Source organism: Arvicanthis niloticus, chromosome X (genome assembly GCF_011762505.2).
Source record: "Arvicanthis niloticus isolate mArvNil1 chromosome X, mArvNil1.pat.X, whole genome shotgun sequence".
In the NCBI taxonomy this organism is placed as follows: Eukaryota; Metazoa; Chordata; class Mammalia; order Rodentia; family Muridae; genus Arvicanthis; species Arvicanthis niloticus.
In genome coordinates, this window is record NC_047679.1 from 21,464,775 (window position 1) to 21,489,484 (window position 24,710).

The following is a 24,710-nucleotide window of genomic DNA, read 5'->3' on the forward strand; positions in this document are numbered from 1 at the left end:
CCCCCAAGGGTCCAGGTTAGTTGACTCTGTTGGTCTTCCTGTGGAATTCCTGTCCCCCAAACCCCCAGGACCTCCAGTCCTTCTCCCAGCTCTTCCACAAGATTCTCTGAGCTCCATCTAATGTGTGACTGTGGTTCTCTGTATCTGTTTCCACTGGCTGATGGGTGGAGCCTCTCAGAGGGCAGTTATGTTAGGCTCCTATCTGTTCTCCATTGCTCTGCTCACACCTGATCCACCCCACCCTGCTCCCCTCCCGATCCCCTCTCTTGTCCTGTTTTGTCCCTCCATCCACCTTCGATATCCATTTTCTTTCCTCATCTGAGAAAGATTCAACCATTCTCTTTTGGACCCTCCTTGTTACTTAGCTATGTTGAGCCTGTGTATTATAGCGTGGGTATCCTGTACTTTCTGGCTGATATCCACTTATGAGTACGTACCTTGTATGTCATTTGGGACTTGGTTACCTCTCTCAGGATGATATTTTCTAATTCCATCCATTTTTCCTTCAAAATTCATGATGTCCTTGTTTTTATTAGCTAAGTAGTATTCCTTGTGTAAATTAACCACATTTTATTTATCTGTTCTTCAGCTCAGGGACATCTAGGTTGTTTTCCAGATTCTGGATATTACAGATAAAGCTGTTATGAACATAGCTGAGCAAGTCTCCTGAGATTGTGGAGCATTCTAGAAGGGGTATAGCTGGGTCTTGAGGTACACAATTTTTCTGAGAAACTGCCAAATTGATTTCCATAATGTTTGTGCAAGTTTGCACGCCCACCAGCAATGTAGAAATGTTCCTCTTGCTCCATATCCTTGTCAGCATTTACTGTCCTTTGAAATCTGATCTTAGCCATTATGATGAGTATAAAGTGGAATCTCAGAGTCATTTTGATTTGCATTTCCCTGATGACTAAGGACACTGAAAAATTCTTTAAGTGTTTCTCACCCACTAGAAATTCCTCTGTTTAGAGTTTTCTGTTTAGCTCTGTACCATATTTTTAAATTGTGTTGTTGGTATCTAACTTGAAATCTTTATATATTTTGAATATTAGCCCTTTGTTAGATGTATGGTTGGTGAAGATCTTTGCCCAATCTGTAGGCTGCTATTTTATTCTATTGATGGTGTCCTTTCATTTATAAAAGCTTTTCAGTTTCATGAGGCCCTACTTATTAATTGTTGATCTTAGAGCCTGAACTGTTGGTGTTCTGTTCAGGAAGTTGTCTCCTGTACCAATGAATTAAAGGTTATTCTCCACATTCTGTTCTATTAGATTTAGTGTATCTTGTTTTAAGTTGATTTCTTTGATCCACTTGGACTTGAGTTTTGTGCAGGGTGATAAATATGAATCTATTTGCATTCTTCTATATGAAGATATCCAGTTAGACCACCATCAATTGTTGAAGATGTACTCCATTTTCCATTGTATAGTTTTGGCTTCTTTGTCAAAAAATCAAGTGTATGTAGGTGTATGGGTTTAATTCTGGGTCTTCGATCTGATTCCATTGATCAACCTGTCTGACTCCATACCAATACCATGAAGTTTTTATTACTGTTGCTCTGTAGTACAGCTTGAAATCAAGGATGTTGATACCGCCAGATGTTCTTTTATTATACAGGATTGTTTCAGCTATCCTGGGTTTTTGTCTTTCCATATGAACTTGAGAATTGTTCTTTTAAGGTCTGTAAAGAACTGTGTTGGAATTTTGATAGGAGTTGCATTGGATCTGTACATTGCTTTTTATAAGATGACCATTTTTTACTATGTTAATCCTACCAATTCATGAGCATGGGGGAATCTTTCTATCTTCTGATATCTTCTTCAAATTCTTTCTTCAGAAGCTTAAAGTTCTTGTTATACAGGTCTTTCACATGCTTGGTTAGACTTACACAAAGATACTTTATAGTATTTGTGGCTATTTTAAAAGGTATTGTCTCCCTAAGTTCTTTCTGAGCCCATTTATCATTTGTATAAAGGAGGGCTACTGATTTCTTTGAGTTAATTTTATATCCAGCCACTTTGCTGAAAGCTATAGGAGTTCTCTGGGAGAATTTTGGGGTTACTTATGTATATTACCCTAACATCTGTGAAGGGTAGTACTTTTAATTTTTCCTTTCCAATTTGTATTTCCTTAATCTCCTTTAGTTTTCTTTTTGCTCTTGCTAGAACTTCAAGTACTATATTGAAGAGACAGGGAGAGAGTGTGCAGCCTTGTCTTGTCCCTGATATTAGAGGAGTAACTTTAAGTTTCTCTCCATTAAATTTGATGTTGACTATTGGCTTGCTGTATATTGCCTTTATTGTGTTTATGTGTGTGCCTTGTATCCCTGATCTTTCCAATACTTTTAACAAAAAGGGGTGTTAGATTTTGTCAAAGGCTTCTCAGCATCTCATGTGATGATCAAAAATTTTTTAGTTTATGAGGTGAATTACGTTGATAGATTTTCATATATTGAAGCACCCTTGCATCCTTGGGATGAAGCCTACTTGATCATGGTAGATGATGTGTTTGATGTATTCTTGGATTCAGTTAGGGAGTATCTTATTGAGTATTTTTGCATCAATATTCATAAAGAAGATTGGTCTGAAAATTTTTTTGTTGAGTTTTTGTGTGGTTTAGATATTAGGGTGCCTTTGGCCTCAGAGATTGAGTATTAGCACTAATTTTTGGTTGAGAAACTTTTAATGACTACTTCTATTTCATTAGGGTGATCAGCTTATTTAGATAGTTTACCTACTCTTGTTTAACTTTGGTAAATAGTATCTGTCTGAAAAAAAATCATCCATTTCATTTAAATTTTCCAATTTTGTTGAGTATTGGCTTTTGAAGTAAGACCTAGTGGTGCTTTGAATTTCCTCAGTATCCATTGGTATGTCTCCCTTTTCATGTTTGATTTTGTTAACTTGGAAACAATGTCTCTGTCTTTTAATTAGTTTTTCTAAGGATTTGGCTATCTTGTTGATTTTCTCAAAAAGACAGCTCTTGGTTTTATTGGTTCTTTGTATTGTTATCTTTGCTTCTAACTGAATATTTTCAGCACTGAGTTTGATTATTTCCTGCCTTCTATTCTTCTTGTTTGTGTTTGCTTCTTTTTTTTTTTCTAGAGCTTTCATGTGTAACTGAAATTGTTATGATTGGAACTCTCCAATTTCTTTACGAAGGCTTAGTGCTATGAACTTTCAGCTTAGCACTGCTTTCATTGTGTCCCATAAGTTTGGATATGCTGTGCCCAAATGTTTTCATTGAATTCTAGAAAGTCTTTAATTTCTTTATTTCTTCCCTAACGCGGTGATCGCTGAGAAGAGAGTTGTTCCATAGTAGTTTTTATAGTATTTAGGCTTTCTATTGTTGTTGAAGTCCAGCTTTAGTCCATAGTGATCTGCTAAGATGCATGGGGTTATTTCAATCTTCTTGTGTCTGTTGAGAATTGCTTTGTGACCAATTATATGATCAATTTTAGAGATATTTCAGCAAGGTCTCAAAGACAGAAACTGGTGAAAATGCAGTGTTGAAGTCTCCCACTATTACTGTGTCAGATTCATCGTATGGTTTAAGCTTTAATAATATTTCTTTTATGAATGTGTGTGCCCTTGCATTTGGGGCATAGATGTTCAAAATTGAGAAGTCCTTTTGTTGGATTTTTCTTTTAATGAATATGAAGAGTCATCCTTCCCTGTCTCTTTTGATTACTTTTGGTTGAAGGTCTATTTTATTAGCTATAGAATGGCAACTCCAGCTTGCTTCTTGAGTCTGTTTGCTTGGAAAACTTTTTTCCAGCCCTTTACTCAGAGGTAATGTGTTGGGATAGAGGAGGGGGTCCCATTTCTGCTCTGCCACGGGTCTAGTGGAGACAGGGGAGTTTGACTTCACTCATTCCACACCTGCGCTGGGCAGGAGTCAGGCTATGAGAAGCCAGCGGATCATCCTCCTGGGGTGGGGAGTGCAGTCTGAGGTCCCGGAAACAGCTGGAGCTTGCTGGGGTGTCTCCATGCCAAAAGGCAGCTGGGACCAGTTGTTTCTCAGGCTCTTGGACCTCCAGGCACTACTGAATAGCTGAGAACAAAGTGGGGACCTGCCGGCTCTATGTAACACATGGCCTAAGGGGAGAGGATGGTTGGACTTTTTGGGTTGGTGGTTGTGATGGCTGGAAATGCAGAGAGGTCTTTTGAGGGAGATTAGATGGTGGCTCTGTAGGTGAAAACCTTCTCCATTGCTCCCCACTGCAGATCCCGAAGAAAGAAAAACAGTCCCTAATTTTAAGGCTTTTATTGTCATGGCAGAGTGTAGATGAGTAAAAACCACAACCCAGTTTTCTCAGGGGGCCTGAGGTTAAATATGTTTTGCAAGTAAGAGGGGCTGGGAAGGAAACCTCAATTGGCTAAGCCCTTCTGGCCTTTAGGTACCTCATTAATATGGAGATCTGTCTTGAGGCTAGTGACCTGTGGTCACTCCTTCTACCTGTGGAGGGGCTAGTAGGGGTGTTGCCTTTATGAGACTGAAAGACACAAATCTATGGAGGGCTGTAGCCTCATGTCCGGAGCCTAGAGTCTGTGGGTGTGGTGAAATGCTTGCCATCCCTTAGGAACACCTGGGTCCCACCTGGGGACCCTCAGCATCACCTGGGGTCTCCAGTCCTTTCTAGCCTGTGCTTGACTAGAAACCAGGCTCCCTTTCACAGTCTGACAGTAATGTCTATCTATTGTTGTTGCTGAGATGTATTTCTTGCATACAGCAGAATAATGCATCCAGTTTATACTTCTATTCTGTCAGCCTGTATCTTTTTACTGGGGAATTGAGTCCATTGATGTTGAGAGATAGTAATGACCAATGATTGTTTATTCCTGTTATTTTGATGTTGGTATGGTAGTGTGTGTGTGTGTGTTTCTTTTGATTTTAATGCTATGAATTATTTATTGTGCTTCCTTGAGTGTAGTTAGCCTCATTGTGTTGGAGTTTTCTTTCTAGTATCCTTTGTAGGGCTGGATTAGTGGGAAAGGTATTGTTTAAATTTGTTTTTTTTTTTTCATGGGATGTCTTGGTTTCTTTATCTATTCTGATTGAAGTTTTTGCTGGGTATAGTAGTCTGGACTGACATTTGTGGTCTCTTAGGGTCTTTAAACCTTTTGCCCAGGCCCTTCTAAGCTTTTAGAGTCTTTGTTGTGAAGTTGGGTGTAATTCTGATAGGTCTGTCTTTATATGTTACTTAGCCTTTTTCCCTTACAACTTTTAATATTCTTTCTTTGTTTTGTACATTTAATGTTTTGATTATTATGTGGGGTAGGGGATTCTTTTTCGGTCCAATCTATTTGGTGTTTTGTAAGCTTCTTAAATGTTTATAGCCATCTTTTTCTGTATATTAGGGAAATTTTCTTCTATGATTTTGTTGAAGATATTTTCTTGGCCTTTAATATATTAGGAACCTTCTCCTTCTTCTCTTCCTATTATCTTTATATTTGGTCTGTTTTACAGTGTTTCAAGTTTCCTGGATGTTTTGTGTTAGATTTGCCATTTAATTTGACTGATGTATCAATTTCTTCTATGGTATCTTCAATACCTGAGATTCTCTCTTTCATCTCCAACACAATGAGGCTAACTACACTCAAGAAAACACAAGAAATAAATAAATTCATGGCATTAAAACCAAAAGACACACACACACACTACCATAATCTGATGGTGATGCTTGTATCTGTTGTTTCTGTTCTCCTTCCTAGGTTTTCCATATCCAAGATTGCTTTAGTTGATGTTTTTTTTTTTATTGCTTCTACTTCCATTTTAAGTTCTTCATCATTTTATTCATATCCTTTACCTGTTTGATTGTATTTTCATGTATTTCTTTATAGTTATTAATTTCCTCTTTAAAGGCCTATATCATCCTTATATGATTGGGTTTAAAGTCATCTTCTTGTGCTTCAGTCTTGTTAGGATATCCAGGGCTTGCTGTATCAGGATTGCTGGATTGTGGTGGTGCCACATTCCCCAGGCTCTTGATTCTATTTTTACAAAGTCCTTTAGCCATATGGCTTTCCCTGGTGTTGTCTGGATGATCCTGATACTGGCAGGACTCCATTAGAAGGTAGGGGAATCCATGGGCCAGACAATAGTGGTCAGGGGACCTAACTCTGCTGGCTGTGTTTTAGGTAAATCCCACTGGAAAAGAATTGGTGGGACAGTATTTCAAGCTGATAGTTCTCAAGGAACCTTCAGGCCTCCATGGGGAAGGAGGATGCTATTGGGGTCCCCCAGGCCTGCTTGGCACAGAATGGCAAACCCAGAACTGAACAGTGGAGGTCAGAGGACCACATGTGTGCAACTCACTTCAGCTGACCATACCTCAGGCAGACCATACTGGGAAGGTATTGGTGTGGCAGGGTCACAAGCTGGTACTTTTTGTGGTACTGAAGGCCTCCACAGGAAAGTAGAATACTCTTGGTGTCCCCCAAAGCTCCTTGGGTTGGTGGGGTGAGCTCAGATCCAGACAATTCAAGTCAGGGGACCACATGCAATTCACCACTGCCAGCTGTGTCTCAGGAGGATCTGACTGGCAAGGGATTGGTTGGGGGGGGGGGTGTTATGAGCTGTTTGTTCTTGGGACTGTGCAGATCTACATGGGAAAGCAGGACACTCTTGGGGTCTCCCAAGGCTCTTCGGGACTGAAGGACAATCCCAGAGCCAGACAATGGAGGTCATGGGACCATATGCATACATTCACCTCTGCTCGCTCTGCCCCAGGTGAACCAGACTGGAAAGGGATTGATGAGGCAGGGTTCCAAGCTGGTTGTTTTTGGGATCCCACAGGCCTGCACAGTGAAGCAGGACATTGTTGGGGTCCTCCCTGTTCTCCTTCTTCTATTCCTATTGTTTTTAGGTTTTGTCTTTTCATAGTGTCCCAAATTTCCTGGAAGTTTTATATTAGAACCATTTGAAATTTGGCATTTTCTTTGACCTACATATCAATTTCTTCTATGGTATCTTCTATCATTGAGATTCTTTCTTCTATCTCTTATATTCTGGTTTTCCATCTTCAGTATTGCCTCTGTTTATGTTTTCTTTATTGCTTCTATTTCCAGGTCTATTGCTTTTATTTTCAGGTCTTGAACAGTTTTATTCATTTTCTTTACCTGTTGGATTCCATTTTCCTTTGTGTTTCTTTAAGGGATTTATTTATTTCCTCTTTAATCTTTCCTCTATCATCTTTATAAGATTAAATTTAAGGTCATTGTCTTGCTCTTAGGATATCCAGGGGGACAGGTTGGCTCCGATGGTACCATGACTTTTGTGGGTTGTGTTCTTGTGCTAGCCATCTAGCTGTCTCTGATGTTGGCTGGCCTTTGGAACTGAACGTAGAGAGCTGGTAATCCCTAATAGCAGCCAGCTTCTTGTTGTCCTGAGTGGCAACAGGCCTCCAGGGAGGCAGGCTGAGCTGTGGCCAGGAGTAAAGTGCAGATCCTGGATTGTAGGTTGAGTTGTGAACCAGAAGGCAGAGCCCAGAGGGGACAGGCAGAGCCCAGAGGTGACAGAGACAACCTCGGGGTTCCTGAGCTTGCTAGGGGCTCAGCAAGTGGGGGATTGGGGCATGGGTATCTCACTTCTTTTACCCAAGTGGCAGTAGGCCTCCAGGAAGGCAGGCTGAGCTGTGGCCCAGGAATGAGGTGCAGGTCTGGGATTCTGAATTGAAATTTTTTGTTGTTGTTGTTTTTTGTTTTTTTGAGACAGGGATTCTCCATGTAGCCCTGGCTATCCTGGAACTCACTCTGTAGACCAGGCTGGCCTGGAACTCAAAAATCCGCCTGCCTCTGCCTCCCAAGTGCTGGGATTAAAGGCATGCGCCACCACCGCCCAGCTCTGAATTGAATTCTTATGGGCTGGCCATTCGTATAGCGTATAATCATGTTGAAGTTTCAAAATGTCTGAGTATCTTGAGCAAGGCAGAAATGCTAGTAGACCTTGATGTCTTCCTTTTTCATTGCCCACTCCTGTGATAACCCATGTAGTTTCTTGAATTTCAGTGATTCTGTCATTTCTTTACATTCAACCTGAGGGGCTTGCTGCCTTCTTAGGCAAAGCACCAAACTACTACTTCTAATGTTTCTGCTCTTCACTGGAGTCTTCAGCTTTGTCTTCTTCCAAAAAGCTGTTCATACTTTCAGGGTGGAAAATGCATAGGAAGGGTGGTCTGAAACCAGATTTTACTTTGAGATCAAGTAAAGGCATTTCCTCCCAATCAGAAACTAAAATGTACATATCTTCTCTTTCAGATCTGGGAGAGAAAAATCTCAATAAGGAAAAAGATGCTTTCAATATATTATTTTGTCACAACTTTACGCTAACGTTGACATGATGGAGACCTTGTCATAGAGTCTTCTCTACCTCATTTTTCTAGTATAATCTGTCAATTTTAGCAACCCACACTTAGCTTGTTTTGTCCCTGCCAATTTGCCTTTTTCTTTTATTTTTAATGCTGGAGAACTCGGGTTTGCTTTGCTTGGTGATTTTAGTGAAAGTTTCCGTACATAGCCCCTCACAGACCACCTAAAGCCTCTCAGGGATGTTGGAAGTTCCCAATGAATAGACTGCAGAGACAATCAGGGAATAGGTTCCCCCACTCAGAACCAGGATACCTCAGGTATCCTGCTGTGGTTGCTTACTGTAGTATATTTATTTGTGAAATATGAGAAGAATGGGTCTAGAGAGAGAGAGGCTCCTTTTAAATGTTATTGAAGGACCTGGCTGCAAGATTATATAAGGTTTTATGCATACCTTCCCCTTTCATGTAGTGTAATGTAGTTTATCCCTCATTCAGGTCACCTAAAAGCTACGTAGCTCTGCTACCCGTGGCTTTTCATGGAGCCTTAGACTCTGCTTTTTCTTTCATGTGTACATTCTGGAAACCAGGCTGAAGGCACAGAAGTTCACTTTTGGCTTCTCATCATGGGGACAGAACAGCAAGGGCACCTGCCCAAACACACAAAGGACCCATACTTGTCATATCTGGGTTCATCTATGTGACATTCTTTGGGCAAAAGGTATATTAAAGTCAAAGGATGGAAAAAAAAATCACACTGAGTACAATGGAAAGCAGTGGAAAGGAAGGTGGCACCTGGTGTGTGAATCACAGCCTAGTGAGGGAAGTGAGATGAAGTTGCTCTCCTACACAGGGTAGTGCTCCTAGGACAGAGATGGGAACAGAATATAAATGCTGGTGACTGGTGCTTTCCTGAAGTGACAACTGGACTTTCTTGGTACTAAAGTCACCTTATCGTGCTAAACTTAGGCACAGATGCCTATTTATATTCATTTTGGTTCAAGTCTTAACCTTGCAGGTGATCAACCTGCCATCACATGCCTGGTCAGTTACCTTAATATTCACACCAAAGGTGATGTTTCTAAATTTGGTTCTTCCTTCTAGAATCTTCCATCTCAGCACATTTTCAATAGAAGGATCTTGCTGACTCTAATGGGTGTATCAAGTCCCCCCCCCCAAAAAAAAAGCTATAGGTTTTATTCTAGTGTGCTTTCTGTCAGTCAATGCAATTTTTTATGATTCTTTTATTGCTACAGAGGAGCAAAAGCTCCAAAAATTCAAGGAAACCCCTTTCCTTTTGTCATGGGGAATCAAGCAGCAGGAGTCACAGAGTCCCTTTCGAAGTGAATACTCCCCCCCCCCCACGATACAGCAAGACTCTTCAGTTAATCTGGATGGATACATTTTCTACCTCAATTATTAGCCCCTATTCTCAAGTCATAGATTCTTGATTTACCTGTATGTGTTTGCTGGAGGACCCTGTGGAAGAGATGAAGGTTTATGTACTTCATTACTGTATTCTTATAGTTTCAGCATTCGAATTCACCAAAGCATGTTCAAGAGGTGAAAAGATCTGGCTTGAGTTCCTTATAAAAACTCACAACCATCCAAAAAAAAAAAAAAAACAAAACAAAACAAACCTCAAAAGTTCAAGTTCCTCCAACTTTTGCCTTACTACAAAAATCTGCTTGGCATTTCATTGTATGGAGCTATCTTAGTGCAGATCTGTCTACTGAAGAAGAGATACTTATAACTTTGAGATCATTAATCTGAAAGTTTAACCTGATGAACAAGAAACTGGTAATGCTATCAGGAGCTTCCCCTCAATATACAAGGAAAACAAAGTGGATCAAAAATCTTTAATAAAAACATCAACTGCAAAACCTAGCAGGAGCCAGAATCTATGCATTTGATTGGGTTTGTAATCAATTTAGGTAGGGAACAGCAATGCAACTATATGGCCTCACATAAGATACTGCTGACACATGAAAGCAGTATCTAAGAAAGGGGGGGGGGGTTCCTGCCTGCCTCAGCTCTGATTCAGAGCAGAAAGGAACACTTCTCATAACTCCCATCCCTCCAAATCACTCCTCATCCCTGTACTCCATGGCATCTTTTCATTCTTTGTTTTTCACTCTACCTTTTTGTGTTCTTTAGTGTCCCTGACATAGTATTGCCTTGGGTATCTCAAGTCCTTTTCGTATTTATTCTGCCATTGCATTTGATCTAAACATTTTAATTGAAAGCCTTTGACTAATGAGGCATGTACCCAGAGAGTTGGGCTACAATTGTTTGAAATAGTAGGCTGGTTTCTTAGCGAGGATTTCTATTGCTGTGATAAAATACCATGATTGAAATCAACTTGAGGAGGAAAAGTATTATTTCCTCTTATACTTCTGGGTGACACCCCATCACCGAGGGAAGTTAGGGCAGGAATTCAAGCAGGACAGAAATCTAGAGGCAGGAACTGATGGAGGGACATTGAAGACATGCTGCATCATGGCTTACTTCTTTTTGCATAGAATGCTTTCTGTAACACTTAGGATAATCCGCCAAGGAGTGGCAGTATCCACAGTGGAATGGACCCTCCCTCACCAATCATCAATCAAGTGGATATATCCCAGGCTGGCCTACAGACCCATTTTCTCAATTGTCGTTTTCTCTTCCAAAATGACTCTTAACTTATAACAAGGTGGTATAATACTAACCAGCAGAGTTGGCTTTCACATTTTACAATGGAATACTTTCATCATGTCTAAAAATCATTCTCTTCTACTCATTGACCTTTAGAGATAAAAATAAAAGCTATCATTTCCTCATCACTTACTATGTGCCAAATATTTTGTAAGTTCTTTACATGTCTTGTTTGCTTTGCACATCTCTCTTATGAGATTGTTATAATTACTGTCATCATTTTCCAAATGGTATATGAAGTAAGGAGGCAGGTCATTTGGCTAGTATTCAGTGGCATTAGAACCCAAAGCCATATCACCTGGCTTTAAAGTCTTACTACAAACAACCATGCTGGTTTCTCATGCCCATCCTAGACCTAAGTACCTGTTTCCTAAGCAGATAGGAAGAAGACATGGTATAGGTGCATCGGGACATGTATGCATGGTCCATTGTTGTGGAAAGAAGGTATGCGCAGAAGAAAAGCTCCGTAGCAAGCGGCTCACCCTTGATCCATCAGAATGGCTTCTAACAGTATTAAAAAGTTTCCAAATTTCTGCCACTTCTGTCATCTCACTCCAGTGTGAGCCATTATGATCTGTCAGAAGGGATGCCATGGTCCATGGGTACTCTTTTTCTTATGCACTGTCCTTTCTGCTGTCAATACAGTAGCTGAATGCTACTATTCAGACTTTAGATGTTAGAATGCTAACATTATAACTTTAGATAACCTACATGTTAGAATGCTAACACTCAGACTTTCCATTGGCTTCCTGGTTTAGTCAGAGCAAAAGAACAAGTAGACACATGAGCCTGTGCCATCTCTGTAGGATCTCTACTGACATTCCTTTATTACCCCATCATGGCTCCAAACCCACAGCTTGCCTCTTCAGGCCCATAGATGTCACTAGGCATGTTTTCTTTCCATGAGGCACATTGCACTTCATGATCCCCATGTCTTGAGAGGTACCTCCTCCAAATATTACCCTAGCTCTTGGTAGAACATTTTGCAGCACCTTCATTTTGTAGCTGTCTACTCAGCCTCTCTGTGTAAATTCTGTCCTTATTAACCATAACCCAGTATGAACATTTTATGTTTGTCTGTTTTCTTTCCTTTTATATTTCCAGAATGGAGAACCCAGTGGGTGTTTAATATATTGACTAAATGAATAAATTAGTATATTATGAAGTTGTCTTGAAGGATTAAGCAAACATATGGAAAGCATTTAGAATAAACAATACTTAGTATGAAATTGATGTTTAATAACTCATTATTATTATATTGTTATTAAATTATAAGAATATGAAAGTCACTGAATGAATGGTATATTGAAACTTTAAATACTGTTACTTTATTGTTTTCTAGAAAGAATCTAATAAAGCCACAGATGTTTGAAACATTCTAATTTAATTGCCAATGGGTTACTACAATAGATGCCAACCAAATCATTTGTGTCCTCTTTTCCTGTGATCTAGAGTGCACATTGTCATGGCCTCTTTCTTGTATTCATTTCTTTTACTGTCATGGCTTTTGAAAAGAGCTTGTGAAGAAGGGCAAACAGCTTCCATCACAGTAAGGTCTTCAAGAGTTAAATCACATAACAGATGAGCCTTAGAAAAAAGCATGTAATACATTTATCCATTCTGTTTCTCCTAGTGTTCCATGTCTCAAGCAGTTACCTTCTGTTTAAAGATGTTAAAATTGTGATTTCCTAGACCGTGTGTGTGTGTGTGTGTGTGTGTGTGTGTGTGTGTGTGTGTGTGTGTATTTCCCAGAGTGGTTTTGCTGATCTTCCCTAAATCTTATTAATTATACTGAAGAACATCAAGCTTCCTCTTTCCCTGTCTTTTTTTTTTTATTACATTTGGACAGTACATTGTCCAGAAAGCATATAGAACAGCAACAACTCAGGTATTTTAAAATGATATTCTTTTGCTTATTAAAGAAAAATATTTTAAGTTAAAATGAGTGCTGGGGAGATAGCTCAGTGGATAATGTGCTTGCTGCTAAGTTTGATGACCTGAGTTCAATCCCTAGGGTCCACATGATAGGGAAAGAAAACCAAGTCTTGCAAGTTGTCTTCTGTCCTCCACATGTACATTATGGTGTGGGTGTGTTCTCATGCACACTCACACACATGTACATGCTTGTCTGTGGGTACACAGGCACTCATGAATGCACACGGGGGGGGGGAAGAGAGAGAGAGAGGGAGAGAAAGAGAGAGAATAATTAAATAAATATAGAATAAAGTTATTCTTCCTCAAAAGAAAGCTGTTTTGGACAATCATCATGAATGAAAACTTCACTAGGAGTTGTGGGAGTTAGTCTTTGACTAGATTTTTCTGGCCTATTAGCCATAGGGACTTGAGGGATAATACTTCATTATTTGTGTTTGTGTGTGTGTGTGTGTGTTAAATAATTTTATCTATTTATTTATTCATTCATTTATCCATTCATTCATTCTTTCCTCCCAGTTCCTCCTCCTTTATCTCTCCTCCTATCCCACCCCCACCACCCCCACCATCTACTCTTTCTCTATTGTTCTGCAGAAAAGGGCAGGCCTCCCAGGGAAAGAAGCAAACATGGCATACCAAGTTGCAATAAAAATAGGTACCTCCTCTTCTATTAAGGCTAGACAAGGCAACTCAAGAGGAAGAAAGGGTCCCAAAGGCAGGCAACAGAGCCAGATACAGCTCCTGTTCCCACTGTTAGGAGTCGCACGAGAACACCAATCTACACAACTGTAACGTATGTACAAAGGGCCTAGGTCAGTCCCATACAGATACCTCATGGTTTTGATATTAATTTCATTGTTGACAAATGTTATAACAATGACTGTTCTGTTCCCTTAATCTGTGAGGTGACTCTAAGTTGAAAGCACTGTGAATTTTTAAGTATTATTTATTATTGATGGTTTCATACGTTTATATCATGAACCTTACTTCTTTCTATCCCCTATCCCTCTCTTCTCATCCTGCTCCTTCACCTACTGGAACCATTTTTCTTCACAAATCTCCCTTTTATTTTCATGTCTTTTTTCTGCATGTGGTCACTGAGTTTATTTAGCATTTCTTGTACCACTGAAGAGAATTATACTTCTCAAATGTCATATGATATTCAAGCTTGAATTATTACTAAAATTTCTGTTAATGAGAAAGTTCAAATCATTTTTTTTTCTCAAAGTAAATGTCAAGACCTGAACACTTAGTTCCTTTTGGAATGGAGAATATATTTAGTACCAGGATAAGCCATCACCACTAAAACCATCCATATTTTAATTTGTTAAATAAAGTAAAAGTTATTTAACTTTGCTAATCTCAAGTGCCGTATGTACTTCCTGCTGGATGTCCATTACTTTATGAGACCATGGGTCAGCATTTCAGTTAAAACTTGATAGTATTATACAAAGAAGTAACTTTTTCTCCCTGGTTTTCAATTCAATTTACTGTGGAAAACCTGCTATGAGCCAGACACAGTTCTAGGTATGTGAGACATATCAGTGACTATAATTAAGTTCATAAGACTAGGTCTGTAACGGAGTGACAGAAGAGTTACATAGCATGCATGAGGTCCCAGGTTCCACTCCCAGCTCTATGCACATGACAACTAAGTATTTTGTCCTTAAAGGCTGTACATTTTTGTTGTGGAAAGCAAAGCAGTAAAAGTAAAAATCTTCATAAAAATAAATGTCATTTGTAGTACATTTGGAGGTAAGTAGTGTCTTGGTGGAGAGAGAAAATAAAAAGGGGTAAAGAGGTAAAAAAAAAAAAAAAAACAAATTAAAATAGTATTCCAAGGTAGTCTTTTATAAAATGGTAATATATGAACAGAAGGTTGACAAAGGCAACAGGGCAGCCTGCAAATATTTATAGGACAAACATTCCACGCTATAGTGCAAAGCCCTAACATGGCCATTACAGAGTTCCCAAGGAACAATACATAGACCGTAAAAGAGTACCATGAGTCTCTAGATCTTTCCTACCCTCTATCAGTGACAATACGTTTCATTTCAAGGCCAAGGTCTAACCACTACATTGATACCTCTTTTCTCTTGTCTGTATTTTTCCACAGTCACATGACACAGGCAATCCCATTTGATGACCCTCGGTTTGACAGCTGCCAAATCATTCCCCCAGCTCCACGGAAGGTGGAGATGAGGAGAGACCCTGTGCTGGGCTTTGGGTTCGTGGCAGGGAGTGAAAAGCCAGTGGTCGTTCGATCAGTAACACCAGGTAAGGATCCAAACCCACTTTTTGGTCTTTTGTAAGACGACTTGTCACACCCAATGAGAATGACTTCAGCTCATTTCTGTGAGTGATCAGGCTATGAAGCGAAGTAATACTTTCCCATATCCCAATAGATTGCCAAAAAAAGACAGAAATGTGTCAACAAAATGGGCTTTATTTTTCATATTTAAGTATGTATTTTTGTATGTATGTATTGGGTATTTTGGAGACAGAGATTTGCTATGCTGCCCTTATATGCTTGGTATTATATCTGTCACCCTGCCTAGCATAAAGCTCATGGCAATCTTTTTTTTTTTTTTTTTTTTTTTTTTTTGGTTTTTTAGAGACAGGGTTTCTCTGTGCAGCCCTGGCTGTCCTGGAACTCACTCTGTAGACCAGGCTGGCCTCGAACTCAGAACTCCGACTGCCTCTGCTCATGGCAATCTTACTGCCTGCGTGTCCATGCCTGATTTCCATGAAGACTTAAAACTGCCAAATCCATCATATCCCTTGGGTCAGGAAAAACACTGATCATATCACTGTTAACCATGGTATCACTTATGAATGGAGAAGTGCAAATAATGATAGGCAGGCATAATAACAGATGTAAGTACCTGATGGAAAACACGGTGTGGTATTCAGGTTATAGTATAATTTAGTACTGGGGCAGTTGAATTATTTTACAAGTATACACATCCCTTCTGTCTCAGTAAAGGCAGGCAATTTCTATGCTTCATTGTTGTTGGCATGGATCAAGTAAATGACTATGGCCAATGACACATTGGCAAATACACTCAAAACAGAAGGTTGGAATGCATGAATATAGTTGAACTCTGTCATGGTTATAAGAAGGTATGTTTTCCCAGGGAAGCTGCTATTCCTACAGCCTCAACTCCACAGTAAACTCCTAGGGAAGCATCCAGTTAGCCAGAAGCCTGAAACTCAGTTTAACCCAATCTGTAATTTGAATCAGATCTGTTCAGCTAAGCCAGGCGAGAATCATCCTAACAATCCACAAATGGGAAAAGAAACAATTACTGAACTCATCCGTTACATAACAGATGCTAACCTGGTACATGTCACCTCTCTCTCTCTCTCTCTCTCTCTCTCTCTCTCTCTCTCTCTCTCTCTCTCTCTCTCTCATTACAAGGTTTAAATTTTTGCCTCTCCTCCCAGTCCCCCTCCCAGAGTTCTTCATCCCATCCTCCCTCCTTTTTTCTGAGAGAGTGCCCCCCGAACCACCCCCCCTTCCAGGAGGCATCACTTCTCTACAGGATTAGGAACATCCTCTCTCCCTGAGGCCAGACAGGGCAGTCCTCTGCTATATATGTGCCAGGGGACCTTGGACTAGCCCAAGTATGCTCTTTGGTTGGTGGCTTAGTCTCTGGGAGCTCCCAGAAGTCCAGAATAGTTGATACTGTTGGTCTTTCTATGGGGTTGCCATTCCCTTCAGCTCCTTCAATCCTTCCCCTAACTCTTCCATAGGGGTTTCTGTCCTCAGTCCAATGTTTGGATGTAAGTATCTGCATTTACATCAGTCAGCTGATGATAGAGCCACTCAGAGAACAGCCATGCTAGGCTCCTGTCTACAAGTACAATAAAGCATCAATAATAGTGTCAGGGTTTAGTGCCCTCCCACGGGATGGATCCCAAGTTTTGCTGGTCACTGGTTAGCCATTCCTTCATTCTCTGTTTCATTTTTGTCCCTGCATTTCTTTTAGACAGAAACAATTTTGGGTAAAAATTTTTGAAAGCGGTTTAAAGTCCCCATCCCTCCACTGGGGACCCTGTCTAACTACTGGAGGTGGTCTCTTCAGGTTCCATCTCCTCACTGTTGGGCATGTTGGCTAAGATCATGAATTTTGCAGGCAAATGGATGGAACTAGAAAATATCTGGAGTGAGGTAACCCAGACCCAAAAGGACAGGCATGATGTGTACTCACTGATAAGTGGATATTAGCCAAAATATACACAATATCCATGATATAACTCACATACCCTAAGAAGTTAAACTAGAAGGAAGGCCCAAGTGAGGATGCTTTAATCCCACCTATAAGTGGGGACAAAATAATCATGGGAGACAGAGGGAGGAAGGGACCTGTGTGGCAGAGAGGAGATGGAGGGGAAATGGGGTGGGGGGAAGATCAGGTATGGAGGAGACAGGAGAAAAGTCTAGAGGGCCAGGAGAATAAATAGAAATACACAGCTGCTGGGGGTGGGGGTTGGGAAAACCTCTAGAAAGTTCCAGAGACCTGGGATGTGAGAGGCTCCCAGTTCTCAATGAAGGCGACATCACATCTCTTAAATGCTATAATATCACAGTACGCTATATCTCAGTTACTTATAGAGCTGTCCCACTATCACTACAGTAGGCTCACTCTGATTTTTCACAAACAATTGCTTTTGCTTAATTATTTATTATGTACATTTATTCCTTTATTTTAATGGATAAAGGATACTTATCTCCTCTGTCATTACTCTGAAGATTTTGTAAATCAGTAACAGAACTCAATAGTATGGTCCTACACATAGTAAGAAAGATTCTGGGGACTAGGGAAATGGCTCAATGAGTATTTGTCATACAGGCAAGAGGAGTTGAGCTCATATCCCAGTAGCCATTTAAAAGTTTGCATGTAAAGCAAAGTGTGGTGGCACACATTTGTACCCTTCTAGAGATGAGGTGGGACTAGAGAGTGGATCCCAAGGACTCATTGCCAGCTAATAGATAGACAGGTTCAGTGAGTGACCATGTCTCAGAGTCAGGTGGACAATAATAAAGAAGGCACTATGCCTCAATCTCTGGCTTCCACATGTGTACAAACACATATGTACAAAAATCTACAATACACAAACATGTACCATACACATTCACACAAGATGTAGAAGTGTCATTTGGCCAAGGACAAGAAAATAGGCTGCTTGACAAGAATCCGACATTGGCCAAGGACAAGGAAATAAGCTTCAGGCAGACATCTAAATATTAGTCTAGAACAGAGAAGTAATTGCAGGCAGGAATCTAAATTTTAGGCTAGAACAAGGAAGTAGGCTTCAGGCATGAAAATAACTTTGGGCTAGGACAGGGAAGTAGGCTCAGATATTTTGGTCATCCTGATAAGCCTTTAGAAACAGGGATCATGGAAGTGATGACTGGATTTTGTTTATTGCCTTGCTTGTTCTTTGACTATGTTTATTGTCTTGCTTGTTCCTTGGCTATTTGCATCTATTGTATTGCTAGTTCCTCAACCTAGAACTGACCTTAATGCTTGCATGTAATTAAAATGGTATAAAAGCAAAAAGGAGGAGGGGGGATGGGATAGGGGGTTTCTAGGGGGGGGCAGAAATGGGGAAAGGAGATGATATTTGAAATGTAAAATATCCAAAAAAACCCCAAAAAACAAAAAAGAAAATGACTATAGTTAAGCAAATATATGCTCAGAGAAGGACAACCACAGGCTAGACATTTTTCACTGGAATGGGCAATGACTAGCTATGAGTCAGGGAACTATTAAAAATTATTGATTCTCAAAAAAAGAAAAAAAAAAGAAAAGACAACTTTCTGACCTGTTGGACTGCTTGCAGGCTGTGCAGTATCTCCAGGTTTCTCAGCTTTAGTCATCTGCCACACATGCTGGGGTGAGCATTACATCTGTGTTTGAGTGGTATCTGCTTCTCTAAGTAACCAAGTAAAATTCACTGGATTTGATTTTGGTGGAGGGGTAGTTTTGTGTGTTCTGGGCTTCCTATCTGGAGTGAGAAGGCATGTGTGTTGTGTCTTCCCAGGAAAAGTTTTGTCACACAACAATGTAAAAGGTTTGCTTTTCTAAAGGAAGGACAGAAGGAGAACTGAAGAGGAAAGATAAATGAAGCTCTCGTTCAGACATCTGTTGTGGGTATCTCAGAGACACCCCCCCCCCAAATAGTTTTAATATATAGATAAATAACACAGTAACACACTAGAATCTCAAGCAGATACATAATGTGTTGTTACCAGGAATCATGTCAATTGTATTATCATACAGATGAAACTTTTCCTCTGAACAATTTCATTGTAGGCAAAAATATTTTCAGGATACTGACCATCAATCAATAAATAATGTGATCCAGAAAAAAAAAAAAAGAAAAGAAAGAGCACAGATTCTTCTGTAATGCTATTCAAATTTGAGTACTGTTTCTGATCTTTATTATGCTTTGAAATTCCCATGCCCAGGCCCTGCTTTTTAGTTGGTTGTAGTTTTCTGTGTTATGAGGTTTCTCATAGCATCGAATTTAGCAAGCGATGGGGGGATACACAGAGATCCTTCTGTAACTTCTGGATTATTATTATTGAATTCTCAAGTGTCTGCCTTTTTAGTCAGGCAATGAAGGGAAACAGAAGTTAACTAGCGAAGTGATATAGATTTTTTTAAAGTTGATTAGATTTTTAATTTTCCATCTTTTGACACAACTTAAGTGAGTCAAGGACCACAAATACAGCTAAGCACTTGATACTGGGACTGAGAAGAGTGTCTCTCTCATTCCAAGCTGTCCCACCACACAGCTCCTTACTTGGTCATCAGAGCTTTATGCTTCATTAGATGTGAATTGTATTTTCAGACACTGTGAATGCTGAGTTTTAAACACCTGAGGATTGTAGTTTCCGAATGTGAGTGCTTCCTTTTAGGTTTTATAATAGAGATCCATGTACACATGTGTGTGCGTGCATACATGTGTGTGCATGCTCTCTCTCTCTCTCTCTCTCTCTCTCTCTCTCTCTCTCTCTCACACACACACACACACACACACACACACACACTGTGGTAGTATAGAAAAGAAAGTTAAGTAAACTCTTGAACTCGTACTTCTGGGCACCAGCTTTTCCATAGATGAGGAAGACATATAGCACAGACAGAATTCTGCATATACAAAAGCAGATACTATAAGCACTGGAAACCCTTCACCCTCTTCCTTTCCATGTCCTGAACTCCTCTTAGCTTAGAGATAACACCTACTGTCTGTCATTTTTGAGGAGAATAGAAAAGGAGTGAAAAGAGCAGAGTCCTTCTGGTTATTTTTGTGAGTGAAAGTGTTGGTCAGACAAACTGTTTATCATTAAAATGACTCTACTCAAGTCCCAGGTGATTTCAGCAGCATGACCAGATTTTTTTTTGGTAGGGTACAACCCAGTCATCATAGCAAAGGTGGTAAAACAATTTTCTGAAGGAGGGAATTATTTCATATTTGAGAAGGATTTGTGTGCTGCCTCTTTCAGAGCTACAAAATGAATGTTTTCTATCTCTTATGTAAGTGCTTTTGAAAGATCCCTATTTTCTCACTCCCCAGAAATACAAACTGATGGTACAGTTTGAGTGGCACCTATGCCAAGTGTCAGAGTGGCTAGAGAATAACCAAAGGCTTTTGAATTTCTTGTTCTGGTCATTAAATATTCATTCCAATTGTTAAACAAAGGAGTAGTAAACTTATTAGGAAGCTAGTATTCTAACTACACCTAATGCCTAGTGCTGCCTCTCTGGAAATAAGGTGAAAATTATATAGTACCACATAGCACCATGTCAGTATTGGGGAGGTAACTGCACCCAGCTGTACATGGGAGAATAATTCAAATAGTTGAATAATCTGAGTAATTGCTTAGGGTTTTTTGAAATTTAAAAACAGTTGTGTATTTCACAGAGATGTGACTTTGTGTCTTGTCTTGCAAGAGGGAGTTCAAAAGAGAAGTCAGACCCTCTGAACTTGGAATGCATCCTGATATAATTGTACCTCCATGCCTATTCTTTTGCTGCTGAGCTCAGTTCTTTCATTTTGTGTGAGGAATCCTTGTAATAATCAGGGAAACATTATGCTCATAGCTGTGGGCGTCATAACTGTCCAAGAAAAATTAGTTTCCTATTCTCTCCTTAGGAATCCAGCTGAAAAGTAAGGCACTCTATGACATCCAGAAGTGTCACACCATCATAGCTGAGCCTGGCTGTTGCACTGGTCATAAACAATTGGACCAAATGTCAACAGCAGACAGTGCCACTAACCATGATATATCAGGAACTGTGAGCATAGACACAAACATCCAAGCACACTTGAAGTTACATATTTGACCAACCACACCCCTCTGCCACTGACAGAGGGACAAATTCCTTGTTAAAAACCTAAATCACAGCTAGGTCTCCTTCCTTCATTGACTTTATTTTATTTATTATTTTATATGTATGTGTGTTTTCCTGCATGTCTGTCTGTGAACTGCTTGTATGTTTGGTGCTCTTGGAGGAGGTCAGAAGAAATCATTGGATCCCCAGGGACTGGAATTACAGACAGCTGTGTGTGAGCCTCCTCATGGCTGCTGGGATTTAAACCAGGGTCCCCTGAAGAGCAGCTACTGTTCTGAACAACTGAGCTATCTCTCAAGCATCATGGCTCCTTCATTTAACCTTTTAAACAATCATTTAAATGTTTGTGATGAAACTATTTTAAATTCCAGTTAGCATCAAAACTACAGAAGTTGCCTCCACTTCCTTTAACCTGTCCCAACAGTATTTAACAGTATTAACAGTATTTATCAGTGCCTTTTCTAACACTCTATGGTTGAGTATACTATAACCATACTTGAAAGGAACAAATCCATGCACTTTTGTTCAAATCTAGCCATGTCTGAGTTGTTGCAGAAGAGTACAGGTGAAGATATATCTGATGATCTTCTATTCCTGCCTCAGGAATCACACAAATGGTGACTGGAGAGATAACCTTAGAAGTTAACAAGTACTTGCTGCTGTTGCTGAAGTCCTGAGATTGATCTCCAGTACCCAGATGACAGTTCACATCTGTCTATAACTCTAGTTCTAGGGAATCTAATTCCCTCTTCTGGCTTCTGAAGGCAATGCACACATGTGGTGCACAAACATACATGCAAACAAAACACCCACACTCATAAGATGAAGGAAAAATATGTAGGAAGAACTGAGAGCCTACTATCAGCCTTGCTGGTGAAGTTTTAGAAAACCACAGATGCCTGAGTCTCACTTCCAGAGACCCTGACAAGTGAGAGGGCAACCTAATCCTCAGATGGTCCCAAAGAACTTCCTGGTGTTATAGTACTCTGTTTTGCTGAAAGCATAATTTGCTCATAAGAGGAAGAGGAATTTTAGGTGGGTAGCCAAAGGAATTCTCACCTGTGTGTTTTGCTTGTCATCTGTCTCTAGGTGGCCCCTCAGAAGGCAAGCTGATCCCAGGAGATCAGATTGTAATGATTAATGATGAACCAGTCAGCGCTGCACCAAGAGAGCGGGTCATCGACCTGGTCAGGTAGGTGACATATGCATTCACCTGTACCTCATTATGTTTTCTCACAGAGGCTGATACATGGTTCTTAGGCCTTAACTGGCAGAGCAAGAGTTTCCTGTGGGCCAACGCTGTGGCTGTGCGGAATCATGAGCCTACACATTCATGTTATTAGAAATGTCAGTAATACTAACCACGAATAAAAGAAACAAAGAAATAAGTTCATACTTTTAATGATACCTATATCTCCATTACTATAGCCAAAAGGTTGCATTTCATTTCCTTCTCAAATTACTGACATGTTGATTTTTCTGTAATCAAGGAGACTAAAATATGAGAGCTAAATATAGCATAAAGCAATGAGTAATTTTATGTACATAATTCCATAGATACACAAACATAAAAATTCACTGATTTTTTTAATACTTGCCTGAGTGATTCACTTTGAGATCATCAACTGAAACAAAAGTATAATTAGGTCAAAGCCAAGATATGATTTGTTTATTAGTTTAATTTTATTGCAGACACAGATTGTTAAGTGATATTTTTAGTTGGGCATCACAGAGTACATTATATATGACTTTTCAAATACTGGTCAAATACCTGCTTTAAAGCCCACTGAGTTGCACTTTCTTCAGAACTGAATAAATCTCTAGAATTTATGCAGGTGAAGCAAGACCTGTTACATGAACAAATCCACTAGTAAAGTGGTGTCAAAGGATAAAGAGAAGTGATGGTATGACATTTGTCTATTATAAACTGACACTTTAAACTGAGGAAGAGATCTCCTATCATGATGCTGACTCAGAACAAAAAGCACCTCTGCATTTGGGGAAAACTGTTCTTCAGAAGAAATCTTCTTTTTCAAACTTGGTTTCAACTTCACAAAGACATCATGGGTGGTTACATGACCTTGGAAGAATTTGGAGATAGGTAAGAAAATATGGATATAGAAAAGGAGCAGTAGTCATTTTTAGAATGAGCAACTCCCCCAGTCTTACCATGAGCAAAGAAAAAAGAAAAAAACACTGCATGTACTAAGAAAATTCTGTCTGTTGCCAAACAGTTGGTCTTTGCCATTGTCTGGATGTTCCTGTCCTCTTCCAATCCAAATACATATTTTGCAGCCCAATATCTAATGTGATAGCTTTAGGATGTGAGGCCTTTGGGGAAGTGATTATATCATGGTAGGGGGGAGCCTCCAGGAATGGGATTAATACCATTATATGTATAAATGCAAAACCACAACTCTTACCACAAAAAGGATAGTAGGTAGATTTTTCTGGAGCCAAATATGAGTGATCATGTCCCCAAAACACAGAGTTACATCACCTCAAATCAATGCTTCAACATGGAAGCAGTTTCATGAAGTCTTTGTAGTAACAGAAGAAAGAAAGTCATAAAGAAAGTCATAAAGAAAGTCATAAAGAAAGAAAGTCATAAAGAAAGAAAGTCATAAAGAAAGTCATAAATCAAGTACACTGATGGACAGTGTACTTGATGGATCAGAGCGACAGGTTATGGCAAAGCAGAAATCCTTTGTTGATGGCCTTAGATGCTGTCTGATGAGACTCTTAACTTTCATGTGATGGAAGCTAGTGCTCTACTAAGTTAAAACATTCCAAGGGATTTTAATCTGTTCATCACAAAATGTTAGTTCTGACATGGAGATAGATAAGAAGTAGCTATTTAGGAGGTTAAAGATAGATAAAGATAAATTGTTATTTGGCTATAGACCTGCAAAATCCTAACCTCTCCACAGTCGTTAAAGTTCTAATCACTAATCACCCTTCAGAATGTCCAGTTAGGGATACTTTTTGGTACCTTTCTTTCACTTATGTCATTATAAAAGGTTGTCTATGCTACTTCTGTCATCTTATGATGCTGAAAGATACTGCCTTTGCGGCTTGAATCTTTACCAGATTATGAATCTGCTGATGCCTTTCTATTAGGCTTTTGGGGCCACAGATCTGTGAGCAATAAAATTTTATTATTTATAAATTACTGAATCTACAATATTTTTGCAATAGCCCCAAAGGACTAAGTCATTCTTTATTAGTCTGGGCCAACTATAATGGTATCTTTCTATCTAGATGGAGAAGTCATACCTGTACTCATTGGGCATCCAGATCTCTAAAAAGAACATTCTTCCATGGGGACAGGCACAGAAACTTGTGTCACATTCACCCTGCATCAGGAACAAGACCTTGCCTGGGAATGCCAGTTCAAATCTTTCTGTGGA

At 39.7% G+C, this 24,710-nt stretch overlaps 1 protein-coding gene across 6 annotated transcripts in view; it reads left to right on the plus strand.

The window, feature by feature from the left end:
- Positions 1-24,710, plus strand: part of Frmpd4 (FERM and PDZ domain containing 4) — a 617,514-nt gene that overhangs the window by 467,889 nt on the left and 124,915 nt on the right. For all 6 annotated transcript variants that reach the window (XM_076919095.1, XM_076919093.1, XM_076919092.1 and 3 more), the window contains 2 exons: positions 15,048-15,208; positions 22,390-22,492. In XM_076919095.1, coding sequence (XP_076775210.1) covers positions 15,048-15,208; positions 22,390-22,492 — 264 coding nt within the window. The remainder of the gene's footprint in view (positions 1-15,047; positions 15,209-22,389; positions 22,493-24,710) is intronic.